The 9967-nt window shown below is 48.4% G+C and overlaps 1 protein-coding gene across 1 annotated transcript; it reads right to left on the bottom strand.

Moving 5' to 3' along the window:
- Positions 1-608: 608 nt before the first annotated feature.
- Positions 609-6960, bottom strand: BARX1 (BARX homeobox 1). The gene is made up of 4 exons (XM_067543820.1): positions 6494-6960; positions 2804-3092; positions 2088-2172; positions 609-1400 (listed from the first exon to the last, which is right to left on the bottom strand). The coding sequence occupies exons 1-4, from the start codon at positions 6696-6698 to the stop codon at positions 1236-1238; spliced, it is 744 nt and encodes a 247-aa protein (XP_067399921.1). The 5' UTR covers positions 6699-6960; the 3' UTR covers positions 609-1235.
- Positions 6961-9967: the final 3007 nt, after the last annotated feature.

Below are 9967 nucleotides of genomic sequence, written 5' to 3'. Positions count from 1 at the left end.
ATAATAATATGGTACATAGGAAATTAGTGTTGCTTTTATGTAGGCAGTCCCGATAAGGATTTACTTATTATTATTAAACCAAACAATTCGCAATTCGCATTTTGTGACATTTAGGGAGAATAATCGGCTTCGAAAGATTGTCTCTTAAATTATTTGGTAGTCTTCTGAAAAGTAACACGTTAGCTGGGCTGCCCACTTTCACACATTACCAAACCTACATCAAGAAAGTCCTTCTCCTCTAATCAAAACATACTTTAATATATTTACCGTCCAGACACATCACTTTACTTGCTAGCAGAAGTTATACAAAAAGTAATCAGTGAAATATGAAAACAATGAGTGAAATGTACTATGGATGGATGGTGGAAGTTGGGTCGAGGAAGTGTTGTGCCCCTACATCCGTGCTACTCTGCAGATGAGGATTTACTAGATGGTGGTGAAAATGAATATAGTACCACAAATGGGAGAACTAAAACCATACGAATATGTTTCTGGAACCGAATTGTGTATCATTCTGTTTCCTTATGATCTGCCAATTAACGTGTATTTGAATAGCTAATAGGATCACTGTTCCTACTAAGACACAGACACATTATCTTACTCGAAGAAATAGTTCATAAAATACTTTATTGAAATAAAGTAAATATCTTGCATTAACTGATGATAAAATGCAGTTTTCGAATAATTTGGGGCACCACAGGATTGTAGACAGCAAGTAGGCGTAAAATAACAGTAACAATCTCTCCTCCCGACCGTCATACAAAATACACAATCTTCTACCTCAGAGCTCCCAAACCGATAAAGGGAAAGAGAAACGGCTGTTTTCTTTATGTACAAAGGAAAAGAGAGAGAGGGGAAAGGAATCAACCAAATATTAAATACAACGGAAATCAAATGGTAATAATAATCCACTAACCATTTCGTCACCCATCTTCTTCCACCTTGCATCTTCTTGTGGAACAGATCGCTGCATGGGCCTTGTCAATTTATCCTGCTCCTCATTCCACATTGTGGAAACTAGGTTTTAAAAGAAGGGAGTGCATGAGGCCTAACAAAAGCACGGCTCTCAAGTGTAAGGATCAGTCCAAACTGCTGGGGCTGGTGTGTGTGTTTTTCTCTCGTTAATCCAGTCTTTAAAGTGTTCACATCTGGTTAGAGAAGGCACTTGATCGATGCTGCTTTGTAAGTCTTTGTGCTGTCTGGCACACTCCGGAGGCATCCTTGACTTTTTTATTTTATTCCTCCTGGTTGACTTCACAGGGCGAGTTTAGGCTTTCCGCTTGTTTCTCTACTTCCTTGGCTCGCTCCTGCTCCGTCAGCTGCTCGCTGGTTGGGATGGAGTTTTTCTTCGGACGGCCTTTAGGTTTAGTGGGAGATTCCAGGCCCCCACCTTGTAATACCTGGAAAACCAAAGGATATGGCAGAAAAAAATCAGGCGTAAAGGTCCTGATACAAGGGCTTTATCCAGCTGTGAAAGCCACAGGCTGACATAAATTACACTAAAAACATTATAACCAGAATCAGAAAAATATATTCTATGTACCAGTATTTCAGCACCAGGTCTGGGAGGCAGCCAACTAAAACACCTTACAGCTGGCTTGAATCATGACCTGGATTGCATTTACTGTTTATAAGGGCTCTTCTTTACCTATATAGATTACCTCCCCCAACCCTTGGGACTGAACATCCTAGGGGAACCATACCCCAAATCCCTGGAGTACACTTCCCTGGTGGTTTCTTTCCCCCTGTCTCCCTGTGCTCCTCTGTGTTGTACCTTTGTGCAGTCGCATTTTCTCAAGCCCTACCGCTGCTCATGGATACACCCTTCTGTGGTAGCCGGCAGGGCTGGGTTTACAGGCCTTTGCCCCAAACAACGTAGAAAAGGAAGAGAATATACATCCGAAGAACGAGCGAATCGGTGTACGCACACAGTCCGAGAGCGAATAATCTCTGCCGCCTTCCCTATCCCGGCGAGTGTCTCACAGCTCCCTGATACAACCAGATACGGGCCAGCAACCAACCCCGACGGGGGCGGAGGGGGAGGGGAAGGCCCAGGGTTACAGACAGACCAGTACAAACACACTTACTATTTTCTTCCATTTCATTCGCCTGTTTTGGTACCACGTTTTCACCTGAAGTTGACTGAGGCCCAGGGACTCCGCCAGGTCTATTCTGCAGGGTGAGAGAGGACACGCGAACTTGCATCAGAAAACCACCCGCTGGTCAAGCCACACAAGCTAAGGCAGCTCCGAGGAGTGGGATACCTCGATTTCACAAGCTCCGCTCCCCTCGCCCCCCGCTTTCTGTTTTGTTCCGTTAAGGAAGGATTGGACCATGGGGCAGTCCCCCCAGCCCTCCTTCCCACCGCCACCAAAAACCCCACCTCGCTTCGACTCAGCTGCAGACATCCGAACCGGGGCAGAGTGGCCCAGACTAACCTGGGTTGGGGGTGGGTGAATACACGGACCATGAGCTCTCTGATCGCTCTGGGGCTCACCCAGTGCCTGGAGGAGACTGGCGTCGCTACCCCGGGGAGCTGCCTCCACTGCAAACGCCTCGGATGCTGCTTCTGGCTTGGCCTGGTGGGTGGGGGACGGGACCGCTCCGCGTAGGGACCCCGGGGCGCTGCTGGGTGCTGGTGGAGAGCGGGGGCGTCTGGAGGCATGTGACCCAGCTAGCCAAGCTCCTGGGGCTGCAGGGCAGGGCACATCTGGGCCTGTGGGTGGGAACCCTTCTTCTCCCCGCGTAGCCCGGTTCCGACCCACTCTGCCCCCCGAGCCGCGGCCCGCGGGCTCGCCCTCACCTGTCGGGCGTGGAGAGGTATTTCTGTTTCTCGAAGCGCTTCTCCAGCCCCATCAGCTGCAGCTCGGTGAACACGGTGCGGCTCCGGCGCCCTTTCTTGGCTTTGCTTCCCTGCTCCGGGGGTCCCGACTCCAGCTTGCCCCGCAGGTGCAGCTCCAGCGGGAGGTGAGGGGATCCCGAGCCGCCCTGCAGCCCGGAGCCTGCAGCCAGCAGCGCCGAACTCAGGCCGGAGCAGCCCAGCGGGGCCAGGGGAAATTTGAACACCGCCGCCTGCTCAGCCTTCAGCACAGCTGCGGAGAGAGAGACACGGTGAGGGCGGGCAGGTCTCCAGCGCTCGCTCAGCTCCCCAGGTCCCAGGCGGGTTCAGACGCACTGTGCCCAGGTCCCAAGCACCCCCGCCAGGCCCTACGCATGTAGGCGAGAGGTCCGGCCGGCACCGTACGGGACACAGCAATAATAGGGTCAGAGGGAGAAACGTAAGACAATGTGGGGAGTCCCACAGGGAAAGCTCGAGGGAGTTTAGTGGGGGGGGGGATGGGTTACTCGTTGAGCTCTGTGTGTGGATCCAGAGAAACGAATCCGACAAATATCTAACATCACCATCCGGGGGATGGAAGGCTCCTTTCCAAACGCGTCTAACCTAGGTTCAGTTTGGAATAAATCAAGTTGGAAATATTTTACACCGGAAAGCGATCAAACTGTAAGTTTCATTTAACTGCAGCGTTGAATTGCTTTAGTCTCGCCTCTCTCTCTGAAAGATCACCAGGAAAGAAACAACAGGGACGTTATTATTTGGGGGAAATGAGTAAAGAACTAAAGAAAGAGAGGGAAAGATTAAAACAGTTCTGGTTACCAGAATGAAATGTTCACAGGTCAATATTCTTAAACCTAAATCTATTTTTAAAAAGGTTGCCAATATTCTTAAACCTAGTTCTATATATTTCTTAACTTTTTATTTTTTTTCCGTTCAGTAAACATCTTGCTATAATATAAAAATCGCGAATCCAAATATGATTGAATTATTATTATTATTTAAATGTCTTTTTTAATTTAAGATAGTAATTGATAATAGTTTGGGATTTACAAGTGGTTATAATTTAAAATAATTTAAAAGCACTATTATGTAATAGCACCTATTCAATTACTTCCTTATTATTGATATAATAATTGATATAATAGAATAATACAGCGTACATGGACAGGATGTTATAGCACTACTATATATATAATTTTGGTCCAAAGTCCCCGCATAGATATATGGTAATTTCGTTCTTTACGTTTTCATTAATTCCAATAAAATATTAATTTTAATAGCAATTTAGAATACTGACATATTTTGCGTGGCTTACTGTACAAAATATGCTATAGAACAAAACAGAAAGGGTTATTCTAATTTAAATTCACAAGCAAACCCATGCCTAAATGTATTATTGAATCACAATAAAAATTCAGGTGTAACATTTCTCGATCCTAAATATTATAACTCCTAGCAAATTGTTTTTGAACGGGTGATACTACTTCTCTGATCCACATATTTAATTTCAGCTCTATTATTAGAATTATAAAATCAAATGGACGACAAATCAATGGCCTCCTGGAAGTTTGGTTTGCTAATAGCAGGCTAAGAAACTATATACACTTACAATTCAAGCTTTCCTTCCCGGAATCCCCACATGCCCCTCACAAGTAGGAAGTCCTTTTCCTATTAATCTTGAAGAGGAAACACCAAAAGACTTGACTCACCGCATATGCAGAATTTACTTGGAAATAATGAATAATTCATTCAGTATATTACAAATCTTTGATGGGGAGAAAGTAAAAGGACACTATGCACTTGCTAGAGCAATTTAAGTTAAAATACAAATTAATTAACCTTAACTGCCTCATACAGCAAGGAAAATACAGGCACAGCCAGAATTTTGTAAGAAAAAAATTTCTAAAAGGCTTTTTGAACTCCCTCTCCCGGGCCTAAATATAAATTATGTTGCAAAAGCAAGTATATTTATTACTCCAATTCAGGGACCCGATCCTGCTCCGACTGAAGACAATGGGAGTTTTGCCATAATATTTTATAAACATCTTTGTATTTGGTTTAATATTTTGAAGGAGCATTTGAGTTCAGCAGGTTTGTAAAAATCATTTCTGCCATCGAGCTCCTGTTGCTCTGATTCTACGACAAGCCTTTATGCAAACAGACTAGTTCTGTGTTATGGGAAACAGTAAACTGTGTTCTTTGTATTTCATTCCTTTTTCTATGATAAGGAAAGGTCTGGTTGTAAATAAAGGTAGCTTTGGAAAGGCCCGTTTTCCAGTTCAGAAGCCACAGATGGTTTCATTATTGTGCCTGTAATGTATTGGTAATATATTACATACGTCTAGATATAGATGTTACACTCTATTTATTATACTACATATGCACATCCGAGTAATATTCTATGTATATCAAAGTTCTCTGTTTGTCTATATACAAAGTTCTATATGTCTCTCTTCAGTAGGATACTGTATATTACAATCATAATATCACTATTTCGGGTCCAATCCCGCACTCTGTACACAAATAACATTTCCATTATCTTCGAGAGGCGTTTTTTTAAATACGATCGGACCCCTCATACAGCTTTCTTAAGGCTCACATTTTCTAGGCCCAAACATGTTGAATTTAAATCGATGCAAGGCCTTCAGTGTCAGAAGGCAAAGAGCCTGTCTGAACACTTACAAACCACTTCATCATATTAACAAACCAATCATGTGTTTTAATGTGTAGCGAACGATATGAGCTCAATTCTGAAAATAACCTTGACAAGTACAATGAAAAAAAAAAGTTGGGCAATTCTTTGGTGGAAAGATACTAGGAATGCCACATACTACTTCGAAAGTTTTTGTTTTTCTCCTGTAATTACCCTGTGTAGTTCACCAGGCTAAGATGCTGTCCTGTGCAGAAGGGGGAGGTGGGGGGGTGGGAAAGTTTTTCCCAACTGAAAGAAAGCAAATGGAATGAGAAGGAAACAGGCTGCTCCCTTTGATGAGCCCAGGAAAAATCAGTTATGGTAGAAAAATGCAGCTCAAACACTTGGGAGAAAGGGAAATAACATAGTTTGTTTCATGCCAGTTATGTACAGCTTGGTGGATGTGCAAGAAATCGGCTTCTGTTGGAATCCTGTTTGGGGGGGGAAAAAAGTCTTGTTATTTTGAATAATCCTTCCTGGGTGTGGGTGTGTGTGTATGTGTGATATTTGTTTGGCTGTGGCCTAAACGTTTGGCATGAAACCACATGAAATGGGATCGTCCTAGTGGCATATAAATACAGATCCTTCTGTCTGAGATGTAAAAGGATCTATCTACCGAACTTGGCAACCGAGCCGGTCCCCGAAGAAAGAGAACTCAGCTGTTCCGTGTTTCCACCATGACCCCAGCGCCTCTGTGCAGCCGCCCTTGGCCACCAGACGCACGGACAAACAACGGCAGACAGACCTAAGCCCGTTACCGTCTGCTGAGGATCTTGCCCTCGCCGGGACTAGCTCTGCCCCCGGAGCCGAGCGGGGCTCGCTGCCCGGGAAGGGAGTTAGCCAACGGGACTGGCAGCGCCTGCCCCTGCGTCTGTTGCGGGAGCTACCCGCAGGGGCGATGCGGGGGCTGCTCTCCGGCCTTTGTGCGGGGGGCCGGCGGCGCGGCGCGGCGCAGCGGGACGTACCTAGGTGGTTGGGGTAGGGTCGGGCCGAGAGCAGCGCCTGCACCCCGAACTTGAGCAGCTCCCCCGCCGGCGCCGAGACCTTGGAGTCCGGGTGATCCGTCAGGATTTCCTCGATCATAAAACTCCGGTAGCGATGCGAGCGGTGGTCGGGGAAGGCTTCGGCGGGGAAATAATGCGCGGCTCCCAGGTCTAGGGGATGCTGCATCCTTCCCTCTGCGGGCGAGGCCCCGAGCCGGACCCCAGGGACGCCCTCCTGGAGGCGCAGGGTCTCTCCGCCGCGGGCTGCGCAGATCCTGCCGGCCTTGCCCTAGAGCAGCCCTCCGCCTGCTGCCTCTGGAAGGGCGCTCAGGGGCGTCGGGCAGGCTTTGTCCATTCTCCCTCCTCGGCCTCGGCGGCCCAAGCGCCCAGATTCCCCGCAGCCCTGTCAGCCTTTCGCCTGCGGCGGGGCCAGCGCTCTGCCGGTGCCTGCCCCGACGGCCCCCCTTCCCCCGGCTCCCACCCTTCTTCCTTCCCCACAGCACCGAGCGGCTGGAGATCTCCTTCAGGAGTGAGCCCGGGCTGGAAAAGTTACAACCTCATGCTGCACGAGGCACGTCATAGGAGAGCTCTTTCTCCGCCCCGGGACTGAAGACAGCAGCCTATTATATTCCTGACCTGCGTCTGGGACTTTCGGAGCGGGACTGCGGGGGTGGGGGAAGGAAGGAGGAAACGGGGAAGGGGGGGGGGTGCTTGGTACCTGGAGACGAAAGGTTAGGGAAGCGCGTCTCTCCTGTGCCAGCCACATACAGCAAATCAGCCTTTGATACTTGCCTAGGCGATTGGAAGCGACACGTATTTCAGGGCAATTGCGCACCGCCAGCCCACTCCTAACAACAAGAGGAATGTGCAGCCCGGGGGTTAGAGATACGTGAGATGCCCTTACCCTATAGGACGTGCAATGTCGCGCTGGCTTTACCTATGGGCTAGGGATGTTTTCCAAACGCAGAGCCTGTTCTCCTTCGCGCTAATTTGTTGCATCTAGTTGTGCTAGGAGATCCCCTGCAGGTGAGCCCGTCAAATACTGGGCAGTCCATGAAAGAAACAAACCCCCAAGGGTCGCTGTCACTGATACACAATTTTACAACTTGCGCGTTTTGAAACGCCGTTCCCTGATTCCATGCCCGGGATCTCACAGCCCCCTGAATAACCTAAGGGCCCCCCCAAACCTCTGCTGGCCTTTCACTCGCGCAAAATTCTCATTTAGCCCGCACCGAAGCATAGGAAAGCGAATCAGCTCTTGTTGCAAGCAACTCATTTACTTTCTCCTCTGCGATGCCAAGTCTGAAGAAGGGAAGCGCATTTAAATGAGGTTAACTGATTCCTCCTGTCCTACCGGAACCTGTCTCACAGCCGCAGCCTCCCAATACCTGGAGGCTACAAACATTATCCCATCTTCTCTGAAGCCAGTGAGCTACCTCTGCCTCCTGGCCCTGTAATAAAAACGTCAACAAAAGAAACCCAGTCACGCACCGCAATGTTTTCCAAAGCAGGAGGAACTCCTGCAGCGTGTGCAACACAGGTTAGTTAAGTCATTTGTAACTCAGATTAGAAAGGTTTATAATCCCTCATCCCACTCTACCACCTCGGCCTCATTGTTTGCCATTGACACAGAAAACTGGAAAATCATCTCGGAACTAAGGCGGGGCCTGAGATTTCTGGAACCGCTTTTCATAAACCCGCCGTCCCGGGACACGAATGGGGGACGGAGGCATTTCCCAATCCATCGAGTCTGCCGCGGCTTTCAGGGAAGACGCGAGTTTTCAGAACTGCGCATCCCCAAGGGAAACAGAGGTTTAAGTTCACGTCCTCCAAGGGGACCTGGCTTTGCCCAGGGTCATCAACCGGGGGAGATGAAAGTCGCTGGCAAAAGGTTCTATGCGCCTACGAACCCCAGTTGCCTTCACTGACAGAAAAAGGTTCTTCCCTCCTTCCCTCCCTGTCCCGCTTTTAAATCTGGGCCTGGATGGGTAGTTTGAACTCATAGTCGTACTGGGCGAAAAATGCATCTATCAAGCCCTGCATCTGTATCACACGAATAACTCCCTTAGCGGAGAGACGAGGAGAACCCCGAGTGACCGCTTTCTCTGCCGGGCCCTCGCCTTCCACCTGGTCCTCTTTCTGATGGCTCAGGGTCAAACCCATAGTGCTGGAACTAGGGGAGCTGCAGCTCCCTCTGTCTTGCAGTGGTTTCCATCATATAGGGGTTTGGTTTGGGTTCAGTGGCTCTCAGCACCCCCACTATACAAATGATGCCCGCACTCCTGGTCAATCCCTGCAGGCCTTTTTCGGGCAAGATTCCCACTGAAGTCCATGGGAGCGGTGCCTGCCCAGGACTGGGTAAGGGATTGCAGGATCAGGCCCTAGCAAGAGAAATAAAGACCAAATTTGGACTGGATGGCGAAGGCCCATCTGAAAGCTTAATCCAGCTGGATGGCTTTATCCTGGTGGAGCGCGCTGGGGGCATTCAACTCCCCAGCGGGCTAAAGCACGGGGAGGGAGCGCTCAGAGAAGGGAAGCGTACCCGTGTTACCCGGGGATTGTTTCAGTGAGTCTGCAAGAGGGAAGAGTGGGGTGGGTTGGTGATATCTTTGCTGCCGTTGAGCTGCGCGGCCAAGATCCTTGGAAACGGCTGGTAGCTGTCAATATTTTCGTGCAGTGGAAATCAGTGGGAGACTCCCATTGCCTTTCATAGGTTTAGGATCACCCCCTGAAAGATGTCACTGATGGGCCCGATCCTTCCCCAGAAAATCAATGGAAGGTTTGCCGCAGGGCGGGCTGCGGGATCGGGCCCCGATAGGCGAAAGACAAAGAGGAAACATGACAATGCTTTCGCAACTGGCCCGGGGACAGTCTACTCAACGCGAGCTTCTTTTCGGAAACAAGGCTCCTGAGACGCGCTGTTTTCAGACCCTAAGTAGGTAGGTAGGTAATAGGCAGAGAGAGAAACACCCACTTGGAAGGAAAGATTTATATCTGGCAATTTACAGCGGTTCAGATTTCCTTTTTCTGAAACCATTTCTATTGAACCAGAACAGACTCGCTCGAATCACCGCAGATCAGAGACGAACCCGTGTCTATGCCAAACCTCAGTAAAGGAACTAATGGGGGGAGAGGGGGACTCGCTGATTATATTCGTTTATTTGTATAGCCATTTTACAGATATTTTGTACCGAACAATGGGATTCATTTATTTTCCAGAGAGCCTCTTTCACGCACACTGCCTATAATTAATGAGAGAGTTATACACATGACTTGTGTATTTCATGCAAGATCTAGGCGCAGGGGAATCAATACAGCCAAATCGGTCTACAGAAAAAATTAAGCAACAACAGATTCGGATTCTAATTTTAACGTGGCTTTGGAAGTCTTTGACTCTCGATTTCTCCATGAGCTAAAAGGCGGCCGGTAACGTCCGTGTAACACAGGATGAGATTT

The sequence above is a fragment of the Emydura macquarii genome, unplaced genomic scaffold (genome assembly GCF_026122565.2).
Source record: "Emydura macquarii macquarii isolate MOO-44397 ecotype Brisbane River unplaced genomic scaffold, CSIRO-AGI_Emac_v2 contig_968, whole genome shotgun sequence".
Classification (NCBI taxonomy): Eukaryota; Metazoa; Chordata; order Testudines; family Chelidae; genus Emydura; species Emydura macquarii.
This window is presented reverse-complemented; position numbering and strand designations above follow the sequence as displayed.

Bases quoted from the DNA above. Each gene is read 5' to 3' on its own strand.
- BARX1 (XM_067543820.1), bottom strand. From the start codon at position 6,698: ATGCAGCATCCCCTAGACCTGGGAGCCGCGCATTATTTCCCCGCCGAA. The intron at 3,093-6,493 runs GTACGTCCCGCT...CTCTCTCCGCAG, and splicing joins ACCCTACCCCAACCACCTAG to CTGTGCTGAAGGCTGAGCAG. The intron at 2,173-2,803 runs GTGAGGGCGAGC...CTCACCCTGCAG, and splicing joins TACCTCTCCACGCCCGACAG to AATAGACCTGGCGGAGTCCC.